The 27,887-nt window shown below is 35.6% G+C and overlaps 2 protein-coding genes across 2 annotated transcripts; one reads left to right on the top strand and one right to left on the bottom strand.

The window, feature by feature from the left end:
- Window positions 1-731: 731 nt before the first annotated feature.
- LOC132598621 (DNA-directed RNA polymerase III subunit rpc31-like) lies at window positions 732-11,096 on the top strand. Its single transcript, XM_060311610.1, has 9 exons — window positions 732-1,155; window positions 6,073-6,164; window positions 7,351-7,480; window positions 8,354-8,476; window positions 8,585-8,638; window positions 10,071-10,117; window positions 10,239-10,343; window positions 10,554-10,611; window positions 10,726-11,096. Exons 2-9 carry the CDS (start codon window positions 6,084-6,086, stop codon window positions 10,740-10,742), a joined length of 615 nt encoding a protein of 204 aa, XP_060167593.1. The 5' UTR covers window positions 732-1,155; window positions 6,073-6,083; the 3' UTR covers window positions 10,743-11,096.
- Window positions 11,097-12,787: 1,691 nt separating this feature from the next.
- On the bottom strand, window positions 12,788-27,049 carry LOC132598620 (uncharacterized protein At5g08430-like). Its single transcript, XM_060311609.1, has 10 exons — window positions 26,779-27,049; window positions 26,301-26,425; window positions 25,301-25,377; window positions 18,874-19,061; window positions 17,194-18,088; window positions 16,066-16,175; window positions 15,015-15,074; window positions 14,307-14,357; window positions 13,991-14,061; window positions 12,788-13,404 (listed from the first exon to the last, which is right to left on the bottom strand). Exons 2-10 carry the CDS (start codon window positions 26,402-26,404, stop codon window positions 13,092-13,094), a joined length of 1,869 nt encoding a protein of 622 aa, XP_060167592.1. The 5' UTR covers window positions 26,405-26,425; window positions 26,779-27,049; the 3' UTR covers window positions 12,788-13,091.
- Between the last annotated feature and the right edge of the window lie 838 nt (window positions 27,050-27,887).

Raw genomic sequence — 27,887 nt, 5'->3', positions numbered from 1 at the left:
TATCCCATTCATTCCATCACAAACAAGCTTTTATCACAAACGAAATTATATCACAAACAAGATGCCAAAGGTTCAAGATTATACAATCGCTTTCTTTGAGAAAAAATTGACAAAATCATATATTGAAAATGATGATTTCGTAAGTGTTAAATTTTAATGTCAAATTTAGTTTTTGTTTTCAATTGTTTTTTAATTGCATCTAATAACATGTATTTGTGAAGATACTTCCTGTTGACACCCAATTTTGTCCCTCCTTTATTTCAATTTATTTCTTTGAGCTTCTAAATTTATTGACGAGCTGAGTACTTTATTTTCACTATTACTAATTTTCACTACTTTACTATCAACATTACGAGCACTACTTTATCACAATGGCTTGTCATCATTTTATCTTCGGATTTTTGTGTTCGTTAAATTAATTATACTTTATCAAGTTTTTTTTTTTTTTTATATTTATCATAGTAAATAAGTGTACTAGTTATTAAATTAGAAGCCCAAGAATAATTAAATAGAAGGACCAATAACTTTCAGCCAAATTATTAGCCCATACTCTAATTAATTCACCCCAATATTTCAGACCAGCCCATATGTTTAATTCACCCAGCCCACTTTAAACCCAAATACTCCAGCCCACACCACAATACCCGGTCCAGACCAACCCTTTATACCCGACCCGGCCCAATTGTTTTTATTCCCTAATCCCTACCTCTCTTCCTCCACACTCTCTGTCTCTCTCTCTACCCTACACTCCCACTCGTTCCCCCGCTCCTCTCCACTCACCGCCGCTCCCCACTCCCCACTCCCGACCCTACCCTACGCTCCCCTCCGCTCTTCCCTCTCTCTCTTTTCTTAAACCAAACGAAACCCTATAAATCTGGTGTGAATTGAATCTTAAGGGAGATTCATGGAGTATTTTTGAGAGGAATCATTCAGTGTTTGGAGAGACCCACCTATCTTCTACACTTGATTTTTCCTTTTCCGGTGAACTTTAGCCGCGACAAAGGGTTTCCAACAAAATTCAATTTGATTTCTTTGGCTTTAAAACTTTCTTCTGCGGATTTGTTGAGTTTAGAACTCAAAAAGATTCGGGTCTATTCGTTCGAGTTCGGGTAGATTCGAGACCCCGACGACTTCCGTTCACTGCACCCACAAAAGGTCGGTGAATTTTAAGCTTTAACCTTTTCTCTGTTTTTTTTTTTTTTTTTTTTTACTTTCACGGATGAATATGCCTATTTGAAATAAAAACATGAACTTGAGTCTCTAGTGTAAAATCATGCCTTCGGAATATGTTAATGTCGTATATGGGATGCTTGTGTTGATATTCGGACATCTGTTATGTTGATGTATTGTGAAAGTAGATATCGAGCATTCCTCTTGTCGATACCTGTGTCGTATGGATTAAATTCATTTTTAGAAATCATGTGTTAAGTTGCTGTTGTTTTCTGCCTGTATAAACTTGTTGCTATCTTGATGGTTTCCAATTAATTTTTAGCTTTGTTTGCTGCTTGTTTAAAGTGCGACATGGTTTGGTCGATTTGATTTTATAAGCGTCTTAGTATTATGTAGTTTCAGTATGCGAATTGAGAAGCATGAATCATTTACAGCTTTAGTATTTTTTTTCCATCTGTTCAAAATGATTTAGTGTGGGCTGTAGATTATATGGTTTAGCCTTCAAACGCGTAGGTGTTTAGTTTCATATTCCTGTTTTCATTTGAATCTGTCCTCGTCTTCAGTTGAAAAGTCAGTCCTTCTCCTCTTTTAATTTTATTTCTCCTTCAGTTGATGAAACATGAAATCTGAACTTGTTCTGTGGTCGTCCATATTAACCCATCATATGTTTAAGAATCGAAAGAAGAGTGCTGATGCTTGCTAAGGTAGTGATAGATTCTTAAGATTCTGGTCCAAATGTTATAACGTGGCTCCTACGTTGATGTCTAGCTACTGTGGCTCTGTTAACATAGTCTTCGAACTTGTTTACTCTAGTTTTGAAACTAACGATGATCTTGTTGTGAGAAAGATTAGCCAAATGAGTAGTCCCTTTTAATCCGGCATCTTAGTTTTATTTAGAGATGATACGTATGATGTCACGTGTTTTGTTGCGGATCTGTAAAACATGAATACAAGTGGTATGAAAAGTCTTATTTTGATAGAATCCGATATAGAACGATCTCTTAAACTAGTTGTTGAAATCAAATGTGCATGATAAGTCATTTTTTAGTCCAAGGCCGGTGTGATTGAAGCTTTTGGGTCTGATATGAACCTGTCTAAACCCTTAAGACCTCTTTTAACTCTAAAAGCGTCACTGTCCTATAGTCGAAACCACTGCTGCGTGTTAAGCCTGCTGCTACAATCTGCCATGTTTCTACTGCAGTTTTGGGTTTGAATACAGCTGCTCTTTTGTTGCACTTTGAGTTTTCTTTTATTGCTGTCCTTTATCTGCTTGAAATGGCTGATCATTTTATAAAGATGTAAGTCTAGAAGTCTCAACTGACAACTTATTTCGGGCTGGCTCTTCCTTTCTACATTTTTTTTATTTTGCTTTCCTTCTATTTTTAGTTGTGCTGAAAAAGTGTTAGAAATCTGGTTAGCCGTCAGCGACAATGTGTATTTGGTCTCTCCTGAAATGTGTAGTACTATTTTTGCATCTTAGAGTTTTAGGTTCTAAGTATTGTTGTTAGAATGGCTGCTAACTATGATAATTATATGCCTATCACTCCCTCCTCTTTTTTTGGAATCAGAAAGGATAACTCAGAAGTTAGAAAACGTCCCTTTCTTTTGAAATAAAAAAAATGATTTAGTGCCTAATATTTGTTCAAATCTTTGACGAAGGGAAACTTCCTACTAACATTTTGGATGTTCTTCCGAAATATGACAAAGAAGCCGTTTTTATATTTGACAATGGCGCATTCTTTATGAAATACAAATTTGGCGCAAAAGCGCACCTCAATAAAGGATGGAAAGACTTTGTCGATGCGAAAGGGTTGAAGGAAGGAAATGAGTTGCGTTTTCAAGTCTGTGATGTTGAGGATCGCCTAACCTTCATTGTTCATATGAAGGAGGAGATTTAGGTCTATTTGTACCTTTTTCTAGTTAAGAAATTGATGTATGGTTTGGTTTGCTTAATCTATTGAAGGTGTTTTAGTAGTTAAATTGCCTTTGTTTTTGATCAATTATTGTGCATTATTACTAATGTATGTATTCTGTCTTAGTATCCCTTTTAGTACACAAAAGTGGCCTAATTTCTTCTCAAAACTATCCAGCTATAGCGTAAAATTTATGGCCAAAAAATGTCCAGTTTGCACGCAAAAATCTGGACATTTTGGACTATATTTCTACGCAGTTTGGCACGAATATACTCCAACAATATGCACCAATGCACTTCAACAATATGCACCAATATACTCCAACAACTACACACCATATACAAACTACACAAGCTCATCTAGTTAAACGAATTGCACAACAATATAGTCCAAGTTAATAGGCACGAGTAAGATCAATGAATTTCATTCAACACTATCCAAGATGCACATTACACATTCAAAACTAAACTTCAATTTAGTCACACTAAACATTCTTAATATACCTTCAAACTAAAATACAAACACAATAATGAGCTTCATTTTGTCATCACCGGAAATGCAAATCCAACAATTAACGCACATAACATTATAATACACATCTTCATCTTCAACACCTTCTCTTCCAACTTCATAGCTTTATTAACTTCAAAGTTTTTCATGGCCTCCCAAGCTTCCACTTTATCATTCAAACCATCCATTTTGATCTTCACTTGATCCAACGTCATATTCAAAACATTGATCGATCCTTTTGCCGCTTCCAATTCTAACCGTAGTTGGTTAATTGCAATAACCGCACCATCAGGAAAATCTTCATCACCCCATTTCCAATAATCGCATGATTTTTACCAGAATAAATGAAATTAATTAAGGTTTACACATACATTTCAACATCTATCCACCGAAAAAAACCCAACTTACATCAAGATTAGCACACTTATGAAATTTCCTTCCTGGATTTGCAGGAGTTTTTGAAGTGAATTGTCGAGGAGCCAGCCCGCAATGGCAAGTCCTCGCAGACGAAACACTAACCTCCGGCATTTCCTAAACCCTTAAAATTGAAGAAAGACATTATAATTCACAAACTTATATTAACCCTAAATATTAGAATTTAAGAGGGCTCAACTCAGTTAAAGCTATTGAATTTAGTGAACAAAATTACCTTTTTTATGCCTACCAGTCACATTTTTTGAGATGAAGAAGAAGCTATGGAGCAGCTATGGAGGTGGAGCTATGGATTCACAAACTTATATTAACCCTAAATATTACTCCCTCTGTTTCAATTTATGTGAACCCATTTCCTTATTAGTCCGTGCCAAAAAGAATGACCTCTTTCTATATTTGGAAACAATTTACCTTTATGCAATGATTTATAGCTACACCAAAAATAGGTGATTTAAAAGTCTTCTCTACTTTCTTAAACTCCGTGCCCAGTCAAATGGGTTCACATAAATTGAAACGGAGGGAATAGAATTTAAGAGGGCTCAACTCATTTAAAGAAATTGAATTTAGTGAACAAAATTACCTTTTTTATGCTTACAAGTCGCGTTTTTTGAGATGATGAAGAAGCTATGGAGGTGGAGCTATGGAGGTTGAGCTGTGGAGAGAGTGTATGGGGGATGGTTTTTAATCGAGTGGGTGGGGTTTTTATTTGGGGTGGGTTTTAATTCGAGTAGTGGGTCAAACCCGTTTTATCATGTATAAAATTAAAAAACACGGGTCAGCCTCCCAAAGCCCTCCACGTATCCCCTCCGTCAAACTAGGGATATATTTAAAAGTTACCCAGACGGCAGGGGCGCGAATGGCTAAAAAGTATAACGGAGGGTGGATTTCAACAATATCCCTGAGTAGAGGGGTATATATGGCCCTTTTCCGTTCCATTAATTACTAGTATCTTTTTTCATCTTGTTTCGTAGAATAACTGTATAAAAGGGGCTAAGCTACTCCCACTAAATAATTTTCTACGGTGCAACACTCCCTTGTAAGGTTGATATTATTTTAGGGCTTCTATTTCTAGTGAGATTTTGGACCAAAACATCTTCTCCTGATGTCTTTTATTGTTCCTTTTTAGTTTCCGCTGAAATATTACTACTATACAATCTTTATTTTGTCTTCTTCTGATGTATTTTATTCTTCCTTTTTAGTTTCGCAAATCACCCCTCTCCCAAAAATATGCATGTTAATCATTATGGTTTACTGCATAATAAGTAGCTAAAAGAATAAATATTCCACGTGTTTCATTTTATTTGAAATAGTACTATTTTTTGGCAGAATAGCACAAAGGTAGGTAGAGTACGATTATTGGGTTTACGCCAACTAAATATCTTTGTGATCTTCATGTTTGCTTGTATTGGGTTATAGTTTATCGATTATCGTTGTCTATTTGGCTTTTCCTGCTACTTTTCTATTGAATAGGAATTTCGTCGCATGTTTTATTGTCTGCTTTTGCTTTCATGCCCATATGCGATATGCATCTAATCCTAGACTATTTTTTACAAAATAGAGCAGAAGAAACTGATTAAATTTGCGAATGCAATTTTCTATTGCATTATATCAGTTACAAATTTGGTGAGCTTCTTTTTTATCTGACTGTTTTTGGTGCTCTGATTGTCTGATCCCCGCTACAGTTTTCGATATAAGGATGTACTTGAAAACTTTGATCATGTCAATTATTGGTGCATTGGAATTCATTTGCATAAGAAATTCATTCGATACCATATCTTTGGCAGAATTGCTACAGAACTTTACCGTTCGTGCTACAAATGTTAATTCTAAGGTTAGCTATAAGAAATACAAAAGATTTTTTAAATACTTTACATCGCCATCAAAATTTGCTTGAATTTAGGTACACATGCTCTATGGCATGAGGCAGACTGAACCATGTATACACTGATATTTATCCTACTGGTTAAGCAACAAAAGATTTGTGGTATTTTACTGTTTCTTTTTTTGGGTAATACCGTATTAATATTTTCTATGGGCCATGATACAGGGTTCGGTTTAATGGCCTTCAGAGGGCGGGGTCGGGGGCGTGGTAGATATGGCGCTCCACAGGCTAAGCAAGACCCATTTGAACTTTTCCCTGTAAGTTAATTCCTTTGGCTCGTTAATGTTATATTCTTCACACAAATTATGGTACAATATAGGTTTCTGGATGGTAGCATTGCTTAATGAGCTTGGTTACAAGTTTGGATAAGGGATGAGGGTTGTGATATTGAACTACATTGAATCATCTGTATAACAAATAAAGAAAGCCGTATGGGTCATATAGTGGATATGACTAATTTGGAATTGACGCATAGTTGATCAACATATTGGTCTTGGGAAATGGGTGAATTTTTCCAACTTTGGAAGCTGTAAAAATACGTGCTAATGTAGAGACTAATTTTTTGTGAAGGGATAGGAAAAGTGGTTTTCTCATACTGAAGTTAATCATAGGAAGCTCAGCAACTGCAATATATCAGGAACGTTAAAATTGAACCGTGTAGAAGAATTCGTATGTGATTTCACCCTTACATCTGGAGTATTATGCTCCAATAACATCTGAAGGATGAATATAGAATTTATTGCAGTACTGGCTGGCCTGCACTTTGTGGTGCCACCTTTAGGAGGAGATACTGGACAAAATTTCTCTTTCTATGCAAGTGTAATACGTGTTTTAATCATTGCCTAGCATTATCAGTAGGTGTAATATGGTAATACTGTAAAAATAGCCTTGTACATTATTTGTATGTTAATATAATTGAAACGTTTACACATTGGTAACTGGAGAATATCTTAAGCCCAATGATTTCCTTTTTCCTTGTAAATTACATTAATTTTACTGCTACCTTTGGTCCCCTGGTTAACTATTTCTGCCAGATTTACTTAGTAATTGAACTATTGTGCATGTGCCTTTGACATAAGAAGTTCGTGCAAAACTTTCTGTTATCATACAGTATATTTCATATTTAAGTGGAAAACATTTGATGTAGGCCCTAATTAATGTGTCTTATGTGTTACTGGATGTTGAGATGTCCACGGTTACTCAGTTAGTTTAGTTGATTTAACCTGGCTAATAAATTTTTTGGTAGATGTAATCCAAGCTGATTAATGTCCGCAATCACGAGAAGCCTGTCAGCTGAGATCAACTATTAAGCTTGATATAGATAGATCTCTTACTACTTAAAGTTTATTAAGAAGAAAGGTTGAAAATGTTCTTCATTTTCCATAATGCGGTTGGTCAGTTGATTTGCAGATAACACAATTTGAACCTTTCTACCATTTGCAGGAAGTTGAGAGCTTGGGTAATGCAGCAAGTGTCACTGAAAGGATAAATTTGGCAATTTGGCACTCAAAGTTACAGAAGTATTGGAACTCCTCTCCTTACTATTTGGGAGAGGAAAGTGATGTTTTGAAGAGTAAGCATTCAACTTTTTGAAACTTATACTACTTTTTTTGAGGAAATGCCATACCACTTGTTTAGGAATGGATAAAGCCACTTATTGAGCTATCTGTAAATGATTGTCATTATCGTTGTGTTACGACCAAACCTGGAGGGCCATGACTAGCCTGGCGTTTTCAGAGCGAACTCCTAAGTTAGATTGTATTGTGTTATTTCACTTTTTGGTGTGAAAAAAGGAATATGTAAATGAGACAGAAATTCTATCAGAATTCATGGATCCCTCTAAGAATAGAAGAGGGCTATACTTTTGTTTTTTTGCTCACTTGTACTGTAATTTCAGCACTAACCTTTGTGCTATTTATGAATGCAATTATCAACATTAAAAAAAAAAAAAAGTAAACGCACGGTCAATACACTATATTTCAACCTTATCCGATACTTATTTTATGCATGCTGCAATATTAGCAGATTGTCGTTTCAAGGAGTCATCATGGACAGTTCTTTCAGAGGATTTATTTTTTCTTTTTGACTATTCTTTTCTTACTATTCTCCTCGTGAGAATATATGAAGGTCCACAATGCAAATTAGGGAAGCTACGTAATTCTTGAAGGAAAAAGCATGAGGTTCATGTTTTATTTCAAGTACAGATTGGAAAACATTTTCTGTTAGACTGGTCAATCCTTCTGCATTCTTTGAAAATTAATATTTCTCCTTCTGCGTTATCAGATTCTCAATTTTCTTCCTCTGCTTGATTTGACATTTAATGTCTTGTTATTTTGTGTCTGACAATCGGAGCTTTAGATTACTTCAATTATTTAGATGTTACTTGATAAAACCTCTGAAAGTTTCAGATTTCTGATCTTCTGTACATGACAAATTATGCTTCTAGAAACGAAAGGAATGGATATACAAAGGTTCTCGGATAGGACCTCGGAGAGGGCCAAGTCAAAGCCACCATTGGCGCACTTCATAAGGATGGATCCTGCCTATGTTCCTGCAGAACTAGCTAAAGGTTTTGTATTCGTTAATTCTTAAATTCTTTGGACGTGCTGCTTATTCAGGTCTCTGCAACCTATTTTATTTGCTTAGTTAGATGTTTTTGTGATTGTAAATATTTCAGGTGGAAGGGGGGAGAAACATGCTGCAAAAAGAGTGCGTTGGAATGCAGAGTCAGGTAAAAGTACCATGATTTTATCTTTCTTTCTTGCTGTTTGATCTTTGTTGTCTGCAAAATTTCTAGCTTGATAAATTGGTTTGTCCACCCTCTGGGCCTAATATTATGTCTCATTCTTGTGGATAATAATTTGGCCTTTGAGTTGGATCCTATTAAAGGTCATGGATTGGATGTTTGATGGTATAGGCCAAGGACAGTTATTGAAGAAATTTATGTTTGTGACACAAAGCACAAATACACTCCCTGTTCAAAGTTTGACTTAAAGCTTCTGATATGGCCTCTTAACGTTGCTATGGAATCTTTGGAGTGTGTCTTTTTGTTCTTTCTTATCTATCCAATAGTATATTAAAACCTGTTAGATTTTCCTTTCTATACAACAACTACGCCTCATTCGCAATGGTTAGGATAATTGCCTTCCTTTCTATTTCATATATGGACATTTTATAGGTCTTCTGAAGTATTGACTGTTGAGTTGCAAATCATGTTCTCTGAACATACCATGCATAAAATCTTTACACTCTGGTAATAGAATCGCTGATTTATGGCAAAGCTCTTTGAATGCTAACCTAGTTCAGAACCTCTAGCAAATCATCATGAGCACATTACCTGACAGACATTGGCTGTGTACAAAATGTACTTGGAGACACCAAATAATGGTCATTTGCAACTATGTACCTGAAAGAAGTTGAAATGCCAAGAAAGAAGCCAGACAATAAAAAGAAAAAGAAGATAAAACAAAAAGGAGACTAATCCTTTTCTTCTTCAACTTTATTTTATATCTTTTCTACTTGAAAGATTTCTTAAAGTGAGATAGCATTGGTTCTATACATCCCAAGAAGTTCATGATATGGTGAGGTCGCTCTATTAATGAGCACTGACAAACTTATCCTATTGCTGGGGCAAGAGATCTGGTACAACTTTTTCCTTTGAAAATTTGTCAATAGACATATTCTCGGTGTCATTGTACATTGACAATTTTGTGAAATGATTGTAGAACATTAGCTATTTACGTCACCCTACACAAAAGAAAGCTCTTCTCCACCTGGGATATATTTCATTAAGTGGGTATGTGCCTGTGTGGTGGAAAAGCCTTTCCTAATCGTAGGAAAAAATGAAAAAGAGAATAGCATTAGGTTTCTTAAAAACTGAAAAACCGAACCAAACTGACAACACCCAAACCGATGGATATATATTATATTTGGTTTAATAATTAAAAAACAGACTAAATTGGTTTGGTTTTGGTTTTAACTAAAAACCGACCCATGAACACCCCTATTTGTAAGTCATGTGAGTTCTTTGAATTTGGACTACAATTACCTAAAGAAGTTTACAAGAGCTGACATCACATTGAAAAGAAATGTAGAGCTTTTCTCTCTTTTGCCTTTCGTTTGTTGTAATTTATCAAGCTCATGAAATTGTTTTTTGGTGACAGACAATAAAAAATTGGATCTTCTTGAGAAGCTTGATCAAAAGTCTAAGGTTAAACCTCTACTTTTACAGAGAATGTTTCTTTTGAGGTGTTGTAGTAAAAAAGAATAGCTCGTCTACTGCAATGTTTATCTTTTGATTGTTATGTTTCTTTTCACTGCAAACTGCTTAGGACGAGGGTGAAAAGAAAAAGGATGGTGAAGACGAGGAGGAAGAACAAGAGGAGAAGATTGAAGAGGAAGAAGAAGAATTTAGCGATGATGGAGACTACAATCAGGTATGTGGGAAAACCTTCTGCTTCCCTACCTTGACAGCCATATTTAAGGAACTTGAATCAGAATGTTTTTTGCTCCTCTAGATTGAATTATACATGCATTGCTTGTCAATTGTTTGTATGCCTAGATCAACATCATTAAATGACATTCTCTATAAAGAAGTGTATATCAACTGAGCTCATGTATATTGAAACTCTTGAACAATGGTACAGAATCTTTATGATTACGATGACGACGAAGACGACTACAACATGAATGAAGATAATAATGGTTTGATCTAATTTGCAGTTTCTTTTCTTCTTTTATTTGACGCAGCAATATTCATTACTTCTTATTGCCCTTTTGCAATGCTTATGAATTGACGCTAAGCAACCTGTGTTGCAGATGAAGCCATGTATTGAAGGTTGCTTGGTGGAATGGTTTTTGCTTGCCTTTGGAAATTTTTTACAGAGACGGAATTCTTTAATTAATGTTATTGGACTTCTAGAAAGCTTAGCTCACACAAAGGCATTGTAAATTAACAACAGCTATTTAATAGTGGAAAATCAAGAAAGAATATTTTCTTGTTGCGTCTCAGAGAGGTTCGCTTTGGATTATTAACAGATCAACAAACTAGCGATCTATGTATATGTTTAGGCCGAAAATGCACCTGGACCTTCAGTTTCGTCCATGGCCATGGTTTGCCTAGATGGTCTTTTTGATCATCTTCTTCCCTGTTCTTTAATGCAGGAACTCCGTTCCTTTTTTGTTTTGTTTGTGTGGTGATGTTGGTTCAGGTGTTCCTGCTTTTTTGAAGTTACCCTTGAATCAGATTTATGCTCATGTCTGATGGAAATTGGTTTATGCAGTTATACTTTCTCTCCTTTTTATGTATTAGACAGGACCATAAATCTCCATTCGTTCTCTTTCATCTTTTTTTTCCTGCTCCGGTTTATGCAGTTAAAGACAGATTTATGCCCGTCTGATGGAAGAGTTATCAGTTTTGCGTGCTTCCGAGTTTGTGCTTTTTCTTGTCAAACAATGTGTGTGATAAGAGAGGGTTGTCCAAAAAAACTAATAATATAAAAACAGAAAGAACCACAACTATAAGTACAGGAGCTAATCCAAACCAAACAGAGTGCAAAATACTTGTAGAAAAAAATCACAAGTTCACAACCCATATGGTAGTTTAAAGATTTTTTCTTTGTAAGAGGGATGCTCCATTTGTGGTTGTATATATATATATATATATATATATATATATATATATATATTTTAAAAAGGTTTCAGTTGATAAAGGTTATTCACAGTATTTGTATTATTTTTTTCCCCACTCAAGCATGATTAATTAATATGTATTTTCACATCATCAAATTACCTCAAATCATAAATCATAGTGATGTGGTCTCGTGCTGTTTTGCGTTTTTTGAGTTTGTCGTCAGTGTGTAATATGATGTTATTGCGGATGCAGAGTTATGCCATCATTTGCTTTTTTAAACTTATAATAGACGAGGTAGTAGCAAATTCAGCTATTACATCAAAGCTATTTGGATTTCAGTGATATCGAAGGACTACTGCCTCTGTTTTAAGTATATCAAAATACCTTCAAGTTGAATATTATTGGTCTTAGCTTTCGTGCGATATGCTACATGACTCATCAAGAGTGACTTCATTTTATTCACCATATGTTGGTTGAGCAATATTATGCTCCCCTCAGTTGCAACACTAGATTCATCGTCTGACCATATCTGGCAACTACTTTTAAAAAGCATGAAAGGACTTAGATGAACAACACTGAAGAAGTACCAGCATGCTAGAATAATTTTGGCAAATCTCATCAGACGGAAGGATAGAGGCAATCTAATCCATGTATGTATTTGGTGGACTATATGAAAAGAAAGGAATGCAAGACGTTTTGAAGATTAAGATGAATTTGACTCATGTTTCATTTGTGGTGTAAAGAGGAAATCCTTAGATATCTATGCTCACTTTTAGATGTTATAGAATCTCATAAGAAGAACGAGGACTAACTTTTGCTTCCCTGTTTGAACTGTAAATGTGGCTATATATACGTATAAATATAACCTGTTAACATTTCCGGAAACACACTCGATTCGCCCTTATCATCACAACTCAAATCAATAACTCAAAGCTGCCTCCTCCTGGCTTAACTATAGGAATTCTTGCGGAGGCAACTTTTTGACATGTTTAGATCATTCAGAGTAACTGGTGAAGCTATCCTAATACAGTACTTCCACTTTTTCCTTCTTCAGAATATGCAAATGCTGGGGTACTTTTCTGAGAGAACGATACCACATTGAAAAGTTCACACCCCCCCCCCCCCCCCCCCAACAAAACCCCATGCACACAAAGGGAAGACACGTAAGTTCAAAGACTGTAAATATTAGATAATATTTAGTTTGGATATTTCACCCAGAGTTCTACCTGATTATGTCAGAAAAGATGATTCTGGAAAACGGAGATCAGTTGCATTAAGTTGAAAAGAATACACCATATACTTGATCCATTGTCATGAATCATGATAAAGGCTAAAAGCAAATGCAACTTCAAAATGTCTCCTCCTACGTTTTCCTTATAACAACTAGAGCGGTCCGGAAAAAGTTTAACCGGTTGTAACATAGATAATAAAGCTAGAACTAAATAACCTTTGTAGCAACTAAAATCAGAATACCTAGGTAAGACCTGCAACTGATAAGACACATCTTCCCTCCATTATGGACGAGCTATTAAAGTTTTCCTGAGCAAGTTGCTCAATCTTCCGGTTCACATTTGACAACTCCAGTAGGAGTTGTCTCATTTGCGCATTGATGCATCTTATTGCCATCCCTTTCGTCCTTAGCCAGAGGTCCAAGCTTTACTGTCTTGGGAATCACTCCGGGAATATTCTGCTTTGCACAGGTAGTCTCATCTGAGCATTGCTGCATCTGATTGACATTCATCCCGTCCTTAGCCAGAGGTTCAAGCTCTACTTCCTCAGGAACCACTCCGGGAATATTCTGCAGCATAAATGACAGGTACATAGGTTGCCGTAGGAGCTTTTTTTTCTCCAAAAGCTGGAAAACCGTAAACAGCAAGGGGGTTAAGGAACACTTTCCTTTCTTTGCAGGATGAAGAACAGGGAGACAGCAGTACATAAAGACGAAATTAGGGCATGAAGGATGAGATGATAAAAGAGGAACATAGGGGTTAGGATGAAATTGGTGATCGTAGAAAGTCATGCGCTTACTTCTAAATCTGTGCTAAATTTTACATCCTTGGGACTGGTTTGGTGTTTTGTCAAATACCATTAATTTTTAGCCTGTTAGTCCAAACTTCTAAAATCAACTTATTTTGAAATGTGCTTTTCAAAAAAGTACTTGTGGTGAGAAGTAGTTCGTGTTTGGCTAATTAATTTGAAAAGCACTTTTGTGCAGCAATTAGTGTTTGACCAAGCTTTTAAAAAATGCTTTTCAGAAAAGTACTTCTAGGGAGAAGCTACTTTTTCCAGCTTCTCAAAAACAGCTTTTCTTCTCCTAAAAGCTTGGCCAAACACCTTAACATTGAAAAAAAAAAAAAAACACTTCTTTTGGAAAAAAAACACTTTCGGCCTTGGAGAAGCTAGGCCAAACAGGCTATTAGTCACCCAAAAAAAAGAAGGAAAAAAGGATATTCCTGTCTCCATCCTTTCTCATTTGCCCGATCAATCTTTGTCTGCGTCAATTCCAGCTCTCGAGCAATCCTCTGACATTAGAAGGGAAGGAGAAGAACCAATCATAATAAAGGTATCATTAGATATTTAGATGTTCCACAAATATATTGATTGCTTCATGTTACTGAAATGGAACTGAAATCATTTTACAACATTTGATCCATGTTGCACGACAATATTCTGTATTCTCATGCCAGTGGAGTATACATTTATAGAGAGTTCCTAAAGAAATAAATTATCCAAATTTACAAGTAACTTAGTAAGATTGAAACCATACATGCTTTGTGATGTCCTCATGAAGGATTTTAGCCTTCTGTTCAAGCTCCACCTGCAAATAGGAGATTAAGTTTTATGTCACCATTGTTTAAAAAAAAAAAAAGGAGATTAAGTTTTGTGGTAGTACTAAACGGAATTGGAGTTCAGCTGAATCTATAACTGTAAAATTTGATGATTGATCTTATGTCTTTTCAGAAATGTAGAAGACTATATCTTAAACATTTAGTAGAGGTTACACACACAATTCAAAATGACGTCAGAGCAAGATTTTTTTTTTTTTCCATTTTGAGTCTAACCACAACCCATCACTGAAAACTCTCCCATGGATCAGGGAATATATCCATGCCTATAAGTGAGGAGAATAAAAGGGAATTGAGAAGGCTCTCCATCCATTTACAAGGGAACTATAAAAGCACTGCCTGAAGAGGTGAGATTGGAGAATCTAGCTCCCACTCGAAATCCCTATTACAAGCTCTAACACGATATAACAAAAGAGAAATTGGGTTGTCCTAAAGGAAAACCAGAACTTGCACTAAGCAGTGTGGACAGAGAAATCGCTTTTTGGACAAGTCATTTATTTGGGGGTATTTATGCTGGAAAACCATAATTAAACATAGTAAAGCTTTCAGTCATACAATAATATCTAGACTAAGTTTCAACATGGTAGTTATGTCAAACTGCAAGCAAAAAAAAAAAAAAAAAAACTTACAATTGTAAGCTTTTTAAGTAGGCCCGCTTTCACCTTCTCTCTCAAATCATCACATTCTTCCTGAAAAACATAGTAAAATGTCAAAATATATTGAATAGAAGGGTTAACCACAAAAGCTTATTGGTAGAGCTTAGTCACTGGGTAGTTCCTCACTGTTAAGGTATTTCTTAGGTATAGAGGAATACATGTGACATATTTAACTCAACTAACGGTGAGATGCTATGTTGTATTCTGAAGAAACAAAAAACTAGCTTCCACTAAGATCTAGACTACTAGAAACGTTCAATCATTTTTTTAAAAGTAGAAATGTCCAACAATTTTTTTTAAAAAGTAGAAAAGTTCGATCAGTTTTTGTCCTCCACAGTTTAAGAAATACTCAAAGTGATCCACAGAACTCTCAACTGAAAAGTAAATGGAGAAGGGAACAATCAGTAGGTACCTTCCTATTAGGTCTATAATAATTGCTTTTGGATAAGTAATTTCCATTAATGTAAAAGCACCAAGAGTTGCTCAAAAGACTGTGCAATAGTATGAGTGCTCCAATTACACATGACAGTCTAGCAGCTCTAGAATGCAATCAAACATTTATTGCCTTAAATTTGATGATCACGCAAAACAAGCTCAGATTGAGATATATTGGTAACCCAAATGAAGTCACTCTTCAGTCACTGAATTTGCTTTTTACCATAACTAGAAAAGGTATGAAGTTACGATTTCTGTGATGCAGATTACACCTAATAGACGGGTTAAAAAGCCATTTTCTTCCATTTGAAATAGAAAAGATAGCAAATCCACATGCCACACTTCCTATCATTAGCTGCAATTGGGATCTTGTCCCAGAGTGTAATCTATTTTAATGCCACTAACACAAAAACCTGAGACAGCGAATGACAACTTCTCAAAACAAGAGAAAACCTTTGATCTTTTCAAAAGAGCAAAAGAAGTTATGAGACAGCCATTTGCTGTATAAATAGCTGATTAGCTGCAAAATCAAGTCAAATTACAGGTAGAGATTGAATAGACAGATGCCTCAAAGGATGAAGTAGGTTACCTTAGAAAACTCATCATCAGAAAGCATGGCGAAGCAAACATCTCTGGCCATATTTGAAACTTGAATTAAACTCTCGCTATTGCACTTATCACTTGACCCGGGCTTGATCCCTGAGAACACTCGTTTAAACAAGAAAGATGTCATTTTGGAAGCAAAATTGGTGCTCAAGATTAAGATTTTAATGGAAGATAATATTCTATATTAAGACTGTTAAGACTGGAATTAGATTTGAATGATCATTGCCTCACCATCTTCATCCCATTTACTTGACCTGCTTGCTTTTTTCTCTTCCAAATTTACTCAGCTTCTTTAATAGATCGAGTTATCTTATTTCATCACGTCTTATCTTTTCATCAATCTATTTCACTCTATTTATATATCAAATATATACTTTCAAATAGTCCAAAGCCTATTAAATTAATTTGTAGTAACCTATATTTACTTTTCTCTCTCAATCTTTGGTGCTAGTCAAACTAGATCTTCTACTCTTCTTCTCTGAGTTGGAGAGAGTAACTTTTGCAGTTTAGAAACGGTGATCCTCCGTCCCTAAAAGAGTGATATGATCCGGAATCAACTCATCTGATTCTCTATGTGAATTCCAGCATTTTAAAATAATAGTTACATATTTGAAAACTACAAATTAACTACTCTAATCACAATTACTTTGGTCAAGTCTAACTAACTTATGTTAACATATTGTAGTCAAAGAAAGAAGCAGTTTGACTCCCCAAATAGTAATAGTACCGTACAACACGGACAGACGAATTATAATAAAATTCTAAAGAAGATTTATATGTTCAAAACAAAATACAGAGGGTGTTATGAATGAACTGTACTTGCAATATTAACAACACAGCAATGAATAACCCACAGGAAATTCAGTTCATGGAAAGATGAAAAAACGAGTTTCTAGTTTCAACCTTTATTTCATATGCTTGAACAGATTATCAATGTCATGATAACAACAAAAAGTGTAAGCAAAACGTTAGTTGAGGAGACATAAATCATTTATGTTAGAAAAAACCGGTGTTCTGGCTAGTTAAAAAAACATATTCACAGCAGTCTACTGACGGGTGTTAGCAATTATTCAAAGATAAATCAGATTATGAAGTCATTTGTTAAGACAACCTGTAATTTGCATAAGCTGATGAGAGTTACGCTGCTCATAATCACACCGATCTAACTTCACCCGAACGAAACTTCCTATAATCTTGGTATCAATTGACTCAGGCTGCTTGATCATATCCTGCACCAAGCTCCTCTTCAGGTAAACGAGTTTGATATTTTCAGGAATCAAGGCTGCAAATTGACTTTGAGTTGCAGTTGAATAATAATTAAATGAAGATATCTTTTTTTGTTCAGCCATTTTCTCCGTTTTAGGAGCCACCAACATTTCTGTATCACCGTCTTCAGAATCATCATCAAGCTCATTCTTTTGTAATCGCTCCTCATTTTCAACAAAATGGCTTTCAAGAAGGCTAAATAATCTGTGCCTGTTTATCTGTTTCTTCCCAAAAACAGCTTGTAACCGAACATCACAAAGGATCTTTTTCTTTTTAGCTGGATGGATAAGCTTATGTTCTTTTACATATTTAGTTATTATCGAGGTCACATCATATTGGGATAATTTTTCTCTGGTATCTTGACCAATAGACTGAAGAAAGTCAATTAGAGCTTTTGATCCCCATCCAACAAATTCTTTTCTCTTTGACTTGACTCTTCTTTGCATCTTTGTTTTTTGCTGTGTACATCTTTTCTTTTTAAGTCTTTTCTTCTTAGGTTCTCCATCACTGAAATCCCCATTGTCCGAAGATAGCTGCTCATCCTCTTCTTCACTGCATTCATTACCTTCTTCACTATATTTATCTGAATCAGAACTAATTTGACCCTTCTTCTCCTTTTCTAGTCGAACATTAGCCGCAAGAAGACTATTTTTGTCAAATCCTTCTTTTTCCTTTACTATCTCGTAATACTCCCTGTAAAGGCCCTCATATGTTTCCCGGTTCTTGAGGTCTACGCTTTCCTGGAAAGCAAAAATCATATCATATGAGAAATGGAACAGATTACTCACCAACTAGAGGAAAAATAAAACAAATAAGCAAAAGAAAAGACTCCTCTAACTGAATATTGCCAAAAAGATAATAGTGATAAACCCGCAAGATGTAATCTTACATGCTCAAACAGAGGAAAGCAAGCTGTTAAATAGAGTTTCTGACACAAGAAGATCAATTGTGGTAAATTCAATTCAATCTTCGGAAGCCTAGAGGAAGAATAAATTCAGGAAACAACAAAATGATGATCCAACCCACACCCATTAAATATGATTAATATAGTCTACAGAGCTTCTCTCATGTTAAACCCGTGTGAAGCCACTCCCTAAGAGAAAGTTAACTTTTTAAACTTCCATAAGATACAGTTTACCTTGTAAATTGAACAGGATACCTTAGTCCTTTTTCGGATATAATCTTTACTTTTTCTGATCACAAATGAATATAGTGTTTTATAGAGAGATGGGTAGAGCATCTCATACTTTTCTGTTGTCAAGCTTGTTGCATCTCAAAATGCTTTAACGACTTGGCTTCAATGATCTCCTTCTATCATGAATATAAAACATAAGTATATCTCAATGCTGTAACATGTCATGCTATTAACGTTCAAGCTGTTTTCCTGGGCTAGTTCAGTTAATAGTTTCCATGACAAGTTCTCTTCGGATGTGAAAATAAACATTTCCAAAATAGTAAAGTAAGTAATTAATTAGTACTGAACCGAACAATACAGTTTCAAAGTAACAATAATAATCATGCATACCCCTTCAGAATCAATATCCCTGTCTTCTTCCACGAGCAATGCGAGCTTTAGGCAGTGATTGCAGAATCCAAACTTCCCTTTAACAAGGACAAAAAGGGAACGACCAATGCAGCGAGAGCATACAGCATTAACACAACAATAACAGTGATAGTTTGAAGTTTTGTTGCAAACTAAGCAGGTATGCCATCCTGGAGCACGGTAAAATGGATGTTACTTGTCACAAAACTATTTTTATTCTATGAAATGAAAAAAGCAACACATGACCAGTGAAACTAACAAGACAAAATAAACCAACAATATATAAGTACTCAAACTAAAAATATTTGAATGCAATCTACATGGCCTTCCCTGGAGCCTGTGTTAACGTGGGAAGCTTTGTGCACCAGGCTACCCTTTTAATCTAATGTCTTTTGGGTGAGAGATATACTTATCTATATCAGCAACAGATACCACAGACTACTAATCCTCTAACATTGTGGTTCGTCATTTCAAAAAGTGGCGCAGTAGCAATTTGGAGTCAAATTAAGCAATTAAATTTATTCTAATATTGTTTTGCAATTGAGAGGCGAAATTTGTTTCTAAATCAAACTCTAACACTTAAGAAAAATGTGAGTACAATAATCATTTCTTAGTATATTACTATCTTAGTATAATTTCTTGTGCTCTGATTTATGCTATTATCTGTTATTTCCTGTGCTTTGATTATTCTATGTTATCTGTGTCGCTTGCGTTACTTCATTTCCATATCGCTTTGAATCTCTTAGCCTTATCTGACACTCTTTTTATGTTTTTTATTGAGCCGAGGGTCTTTCGGAAACAGCCGTCCTACCTTGGTAGGAGTAAGGTCTGCGTACACTCTACCCTTCCCAGACCCCACGTTGTGGGATTTCACTGGGTTGTTGTTGTTGTTGTTGTTGTTGTATATTCTCTTGGCTTATATATATTATCATATTCTTATCAAGGTTTATTAAGCATACACACGCATGATAAAGAAACCTATCCCTAGAGAATTAAGGCTGCGGTTAGGTGATGAAATTCGAACTTGAACCTACATGTTAGGCTATATTTGTTAAAGAATAAGTCTGTTCTTGAGCTTAACGATTTTCTTATCATAAGTTATTTACACACCATGAAAATACCATTCCTTAAGTAGTTTAAATTTCAGGGATTAAATCAATACTGATTATACTTGCTCTTCAAAAAATAGGGCTAGCAATATGCAAAGTCAATAAGAGCTATCATAAGCTAATAGCAAAATGTCCATTTTTCTTTTATCAAGTAAGAAATATTTACATTAACAAAGGGAAAGAGCTCCCGTACAAGAAGTAGACCAAAAAAAATAGAGAACCATAATAAAATGTCTATTAAATTTTCTATTTCTATAATTCTTCATCTATGTAAAGAAACATGAGTTGCGGAGGGAGATCAAGAGATCTTGAATGACTTAAGTTCATTACAGCACTATACTATGTACTGCAAATCAATCACCTTAATTTTTTTTAAACATTTTTCTTCATTCTTTTTTTTTTTTTTTTTGAAACATCAATCACCTTAATTTATAACACTTATACTCAAAGATTTTCTTCAAAAATTCAAAGATTTTCTTCAAAAAATTTAATACTAATTATTAGAAATATAAACTTTGGCAGTTAGAATGAAATTGCTTCTAAAAATTTATTAGTCGTCAAGGCATTTTTTTCCTTTTTCTGAAATATATACAATGGTGGTAACTACACCAACTTGCATGCCCTTCGGCTGATTGACATAATACCTACTACTTCGCACCAGGATAACTCTACTCACCTCTTGAATTTAAACCTTGGTTCCCAAGGTTGTTATTCCGGCTCCTAGCTGCGAGGTGGTGATGATAGGCTAGAAACACGGGCTTTCGGCTACATTTCGCCTTTTATTTGCTACACTTGAATCGTGTTTGAGATATACTGTGAGTATTCTATACTTATTACGTATATTTTATTTTATGGACTTGATTTAGAGCTAAGAAACATTTTTGAAGCTAAAACAGATACTTTGGAACTTCGAAGTCTGAGTAGAAATTCAACCGGGATGGAGTTCGGGGTTCTAGGACTGGGTATGCATATGAAAAATGAAGAAAAAATGGGCAAGTGCTGAAATTTCCCCGATGCGCCTGGCGAAGCATGGCACGAGGTGGCACCACTGTTGGTGGAATTGGCGAAAACTGATCCTTTGAACTTTTGCCCAGCGCGACGCGCCGGGCCTAATCCGGCTTGACTTTTTTCTACTTCGTCCAATTAAGGGTATTTTGGTCTGAGGCCCTCAGTTTATGGTATAACAACAACAACATACTCAGTCTAATCCCACAAGTGGGGTCAATGTACACAAACCTGACCCTACCTTTGTGGGGTAGAGAGGTTGTCTCCAATAGAACCTCAGCTCAAAAAAAGTGTAATCAAAGCAGGATTGAAAGGACTTTTGACGCTCGGAAGATTGAGAGAGCGGCGAAGGCTTGAAGACTCACGGAATCATTACTCTCTGTCATCAAGAATTGATTCAATACGCGAGTTTGGATCGATAGTTGGCTGTAATGCTTTCTAGTTTTCATTCCTTCTTGATGATGTGTTTTTATTCGATTATGGAGTAGTTTTCCATTAGGGTTTTCACAGATATGGTGTTTTGAGATTTAATTATGGTTTCGACTTTGTTTGATTGCTCAAATATGTTAATGGAGTTTTGAAACGAGTTGCAAGGTTATTCATTATTTTATTTTAATTGAAAGAGAAATATTTCATTGAATATGTATGCATCATAATATGGTTTGTAACGATTCTCTTAAGTAATCGAAGAACTTCTTAAATTGTTCTTTGAATTAAGATTGGAAATACTCGCGAGACGTTTTTGTTGAAACTAAATCCATTAGCGTTTTATCGTGCAAATGTTCTTCGTGCTTTTCATTAGTTTATTCTGAAAGATATTAAGTTCATTCGAAAGGAGATTCTTAAAGTCAAGAAAATCCTAATCAGTTGTTGAATTCAAGAGAATTAACGACACTTTAGATATGAACTTTGAACATAGCTGGATCCCAATAACTTCTCTTGCACCTATCTTGTCGTCAGCCCTTGCTTCTCCTCTTGATAATTAATTATTGTCACTCAGCTCTCAGCTTCTCCGTGAACAAGTTCACTAGTTTACAATTTTAATTGGTTACTAGTGGTTTATAACCACCTCAATCTAAAGAATTTATTTGCCTCAATAATATAAAGCCAAGTATCATTTGGACACTGTTTGCTAAGTTGCGGGGACTCTTCACATTCGATGCCGCACCCGTGTCGGATTCTCCAAAAATACACTACTTATTGGAGAACCCGACACGCACCCGTTGACATTTTTGAAGAGTCCGAGTAACATAGCCTGTTTGAACCAATCCCTATGGATACAATACTTTTCTATATTATCTTTGACGCAGCATGAGCTTATTTTATAGTGTGTTTTGCGCTCACCGGGCGGTCATCTTTTGGGGATTTGCTAGAGTTTATTAACTAAACCAATTAAGAGTTTACTATATATACCCATGCTCTCAATACTTTCTTCTCCGCAATGTAATAAGTGACATATCAAATTAGGATGGGAAAGTTGGACTCTTCTTGATTAAATCATTCTAACTCTCAAAAACCTTAGAAGCAGGAAAGTAACATATATTGGTGCTATGGGGAAGATCTGGACCATCTTATTTTTCTTTAATAGGTCATGCACCAATTATGAGGGAATCTCTTTGAATTTCCCCGTAATACAATGGATCATGCGTGCCATGGTTAAAAACACGCTCCTTAGTTAGGCCTTCGGGAGGGAAAAGATGATGACCAAAGCATGGGATGGATATTCTTAGCACTAATGTTGACAATATAGAAGGAGAGAAACCCGCAAGGGTGGCTCAGTTGGTTAAGCATGGGGCTTTCATAATGGAGGTCTCAGGTTCGAAACCCCTTGCCTACGATAGCAGGGGATTTTCCTTCTGGGTCGAGCTTGTCGCACGGGGCTTGCCTAGTGCGGGTTACCTCTCCTGTGTGGTTTGCGAGCTATTGCACAGGAGCTGGGTTTACCTTGTGCGCACCTGAAGGGTAGCGGCTGCGGGTTCCCATGTCATCAAAAAAAAATATATATATATAAGGAGAGAATGAAAAAACTCTCTATAAATCAAAAGAACTCCTTTGTTTTTAAAAAATTTGGTACACCCACGAAGGTTTAATTAACATAGATTCGTATAGAATCGATACGATTGTTAGATTCTCTTGTATACCACTTGTTTCTTTTATCAAGTAAATGTATTTCATTTCAATATGATTCTCTACAAACCCCACTTAATCGTCTACACAATAAGGGACTTTCTGGGTACGCCAAAAGAAAATAAAGGAACGAAGGCTACTCCTTAAAGGGAGAAAACTCGACTCTACTCCTTCAAAAGCCCTTTTATTCCCCTCTCTCCAGACAACCCACATTAATGCAAGTGGTACCACATTCCATGTCTTTCGTCTTCGCCTTCTCCCTCGTACTCTTCGAACTGGACATTAGCTCTTTCACCGTTTTTGGCATCACCCTTGGAGTGTCAAACCAGCTAAACATATCCCACCATAATCTTATTTTCAACCCGCAATGTAGAAGAAGATGATCCACTTCCTTGCCCACTTCCTTGCACATGTAACACCAATACACATACAACCTTCCGCTTTCTCAAGTTCTTTGCTGTCAATATCGCCCCTCTTGCGGCTAACCAAGTGAAAAAACACACCTTCCTCAACACATTCAGAATCCACATTGCATTATATGGAAACACTTGCTCCTCCCTGACCAAAAGATTCTCGTAGAAACTGAGAACACATGTGAAGAATGAAATCATTAGCTTTTGTATAACGGTGGTGTTCCGTTCAGTTCACGCGCACCTCGACTATTTCACCAGGTACCTGCTACCTTCCACCAGCACAAATACCTTCGTAACTCTGTCCAGCAAGGCTTAGGCAGGTCCAAAAAGATCACCTAGCGTTTTTGTCTAATCATTGGTCGCCAAGGTTTTCACCTATTTTATTGACCATTGAGTCACACCATAATGTCATGCAATTATTACTTACTAAAAATGAACACCATCTAAAAGCAACAAAAGAATCTTTTGGCTATTCCCACTTCCACCATGGATGCATTGTGGGCGAGCCGAATGTCATGGGTGGCTTTACCGTAACACGATCTATGTTCTCTCGTCTTGATCTTTCAGAATTTTGATCGAAAACTTTAACCAAGTGTAGTAAAATAGTCAACACATGGTCCTAAATATGTTCACTGATTTTAACTAATTCAGTCACTCAAAACGAGTATGGTTGAACAAGGTTATACACTATTTGCATAATATCTAGGAAGATTTTAAAATGTAAAACTTATCAAATAGACTCGTCTTTGCTGATTAAGAAGTACAAGCATCAGCCATGTACTAAAACGAACTTAACTATCTAAATTGAGCCATACATTTATGAATAAAATTGGGCTGGATAATGAAATTAATAAAAAAAGTTCCACATAAAAAAGCCAGTTGAGAGAGAACCTAACTTGCCATATACAAATCCATTTTGAACTACTCTCATACAATTAGTTATCACCAATCAGTAGCTGACCAGCCTCAGTTGTGCACCTATCTACTTACCTCTCTGTTTCGCTACATCGTTTGGCTGGATGCTACTCTGGACCATCAGATAGTAACAAAGCTCAAGAGTAACTGAACTAAATTAGAGAACTCTATATGGAGAGCACATGAATTGGTTCCACGATGCAAATTTTCTAGTCATATTTACCTTGAAACCAACAACAAAATCACTTTAATTATAAAAAGGAGATTAAAGGAAGATGAGTCCGGTGGACTGATGAGGCCAACCTTTGGAAATATTTGACAGTTGAAATCAATACCTGAACTGCTGCTGTGGCTCATAAATTTGGATGAAGGAAAAAAAAGATGATTTATAATGATAATATTTAAAAGCAACATTTTAGTGCATAAGTGAGGCAGCTGAGCATAACTAGCAAGTTGATACGATTTTAAATATTTGTAATTCCCGTGTACTCGACAAATAGTATCAAGGGACTTCGACTACCGCATAACGTATTGTCCTCCCTTTAACAGCGTATGCGAGGTTGTTAAGCAAGTTATTTAAGCAGAGCAATCCATATCCCTTTTCATTTTAGTATACATGGAGAAATGACAAAGACAGTTTTTTTTTTCCAGTGATTATCTTGAAAATCTCAATATAACAGAATTCCAAACTAAATTGACTTTTTCACTCAATATAAAGTATGCTTTGTCATGCTTAACTTTGGCTAGCAAAAGGAAAAATCTGTCAAACAAAACAAAAGAAGAAAGAGTAAATAATGAAATACTAAATTAGCTTGAAGAAGGATAAATTAAGATGCTTACCACATATAAAACGTTTATCACTTGTCTCTGAGTCATCTCTCCCCGCACATTTAGGGTGATAAGCTTTCAAACACTTCCTGCAAATTCAATAATATATTATTTAGTAAACGTCCATATAGATACAGAAAGAATCACCAAGTCATATAAGTCAAGTTAATCTACAAAATTTGTGTTTCATACAAGTTAAATTGACATGTTCCTCATAGAAAATCACAGCTGGAAACTTAAGGTACTAACCTGTTTCTTTTTTCAATTATTCATTATTAATTTTTTGGATTATGAGGAGCCATCTAACAATGTTTGCAAGCAAGCTTGATTTTATCCAAGAAAATAACCTTTTCCAGGAAACCCAACAGTGGCTATTACTTAAATAAAAATTAAAAAAAAACTTTTTTTTTTTTTTAATAATCAAGAAATTCTTGAGAGTCAGTTAATGCATGCCCAATAAAATAACAGATTGCTAATCACAGGAGAAACAATATTTAAAATTCAAACACGTTGGATGGTGTCATTTGGGGGTAAATACTTAATGTTTAGAGCAAACTAATAAATGCATGACATGTGTCTTTTATACCGTCATTTAGGGGGAATGAAGTTAAGATTACATATATCTTCCATGTGTTAAAGTTAAATTGCTTGATTTGATATAAAATCAGTGTGTGTCCCTTTTTTTTTTTTAAATCATCAATAGGGACACTCCACTATCTAAGAACCTAGGGTTCTGAAAAGACAAAAATGTCCCCACCATTCCAGGTGATAAAACGCCAAACACAGGGGCAATTTTGACCTAAAATTGGGAATGGCGTCCTTTTCAAGCCAGGAAAAAAAATTCCAAATCATGTCCACGTTTTCATTGAGAAAGTAAAGACAGAAAATAAAAATAAAAATAAAAATACTTTTTATATTTGGACAATCAGACCAGCTCGCGAGTACCTAGTTTGTTCAACCAAATATACAAAAATAAAATTGATTTTTTTTTTTTTTACCAAAAAGGACTTACTTATAATCACAAATCATAAGCTCTCCTCCATCTTTACATTCAAAGCACCAATCTTCAGCTAATTCTTCTTTGTTCACAATCTCTTTGCCCTTCCTCTTTCCCATTTATAGCACAAACTTGAATTACTGTAATCAAGAAAAGCCTCTGGTTTAGTCCAAAGGGGAAAAAAAAAAACTTGATGTAAACAAAATTCCCTTTTAAGAGAAAAAAAAAAATAGTAGCAGCAGTCTATACATCAACAGATAAAGAAAATCAAAGAAACCCATTAGAAAACAGAGCAAAAAAAACAGGTTCTCTTATCAAGAATTCTAAAGAAATCCCAACAATCATAACCAAAAAAATACAGATTTTCAAAAAATTCTGGTACCCATTGACCTAAAAAACAAGAATGTAGTTTTGATCAACTGAAAGAAGCTCAAGAAAAAATCAAAAAAAAAAAAAAAAAAAAAAAGGTTTACTTGTCTAACAAAATGACTACCTTGTTCAAGAGAAAGGTGGAAACACGAACCATTGAAGAGAGAAATGGGGTTAAAGAAAAAAGAGAGTTTTGTTTTTTTCCCTAATAAGGTTTCTTGAATAGAAGAGTCCTATATTCAAGAAGTGTGGTTTTGGAGCAATCGATTGTTGGATTATAGCAAAGGTGTATTTCAGTTACAAATTGCTGACACACTCAACAACTTTGACAGGAGAATGAAAACATTTGTCAGTTTGGGAGGGAACGACGATCAAAACAATGTTTAGCAGGAGTAGTAGTAATTGCTTAACAAATGTTTTGCTTTTGGCATAGAATGAAAGATTTTTCTTTATTAGGACCAGTGTAAAAGATATTTTCTACCAGATTACTTATAGTAATGATAAATAATTAAAACTCTAACCTATTGGGTAGTCTATTAGTTGATTCTTTGATTATGTTTTACTTACATTTTTTCTAAATTATTTAAAGTATAAATTATCATAGTTATAAAACTTTTTAAGGACCAATGTAAAAAATAAGTACTCTGTATAGACACTTTCCTCTTTCCTCTCGGTGCATGTTAAGGGTGGTCCACTAACGTGCATCGCCGACGACTATGGGGAGAGGACGCCCTCATAAGCAACAATTCATCAAGCCAGGGCACCTGGCGGAAGCTATGGCAGCCGGTGATCGTTTCCATGGATCACCTGGGGTTGTTTTGCTGAAGGGATCTGGAACACAGGGGGTTTTAAATACTCCGGCGGTTACTCGATCGGCAGGAATTAATAGAAAGGAGCCGGATATGAAAGCTCAACAGGAAATGGAAAGCGATGGAAAAAGGAAAGTTGTTGCAACTCCGGTAGCGACCAACACTAGTTCACCTAGTGGTGGTACATCAGTAGCGGCGAGTTCTGGTGGAACAACGGTGAGTACTCTTCCGATTATAGCTCCAAGTACTGCAAATAAGGAAGATGATACTGGTAAAACATGGGCAAATGTTATAACTGGTAATAAACTTTCTGGGAGAGGTATGCCACTGGAGTACATCGCACTCATGATACAGGATGGGGTTAAGGTTGTGGAATTGGATCAGGATGAACTAGACTGTGAAAATTCGAGGTGGAGGCATGCTT

The sequence above is a fragment of the Lycium barbarum genome, chromosome 6 (genome assembly GCF_019175385.1).
Source record: "Lycium barbarum isolate Lr01 chromosome 6, ASM1917538v2, whole genome shotgun sequence".
Taxonomy (NCBI): Eukaryota; Viridiplantae; Streptophyta; class Magnoliopsida; order Solanales; family Solanaceae; genus Lycium; species Lycium barbarum.
The sequence above is the reverse complement of the archived record's forward strand: the minus strand, read 5'-3'. Positions and strand labels throughout refer to the sequence as shown.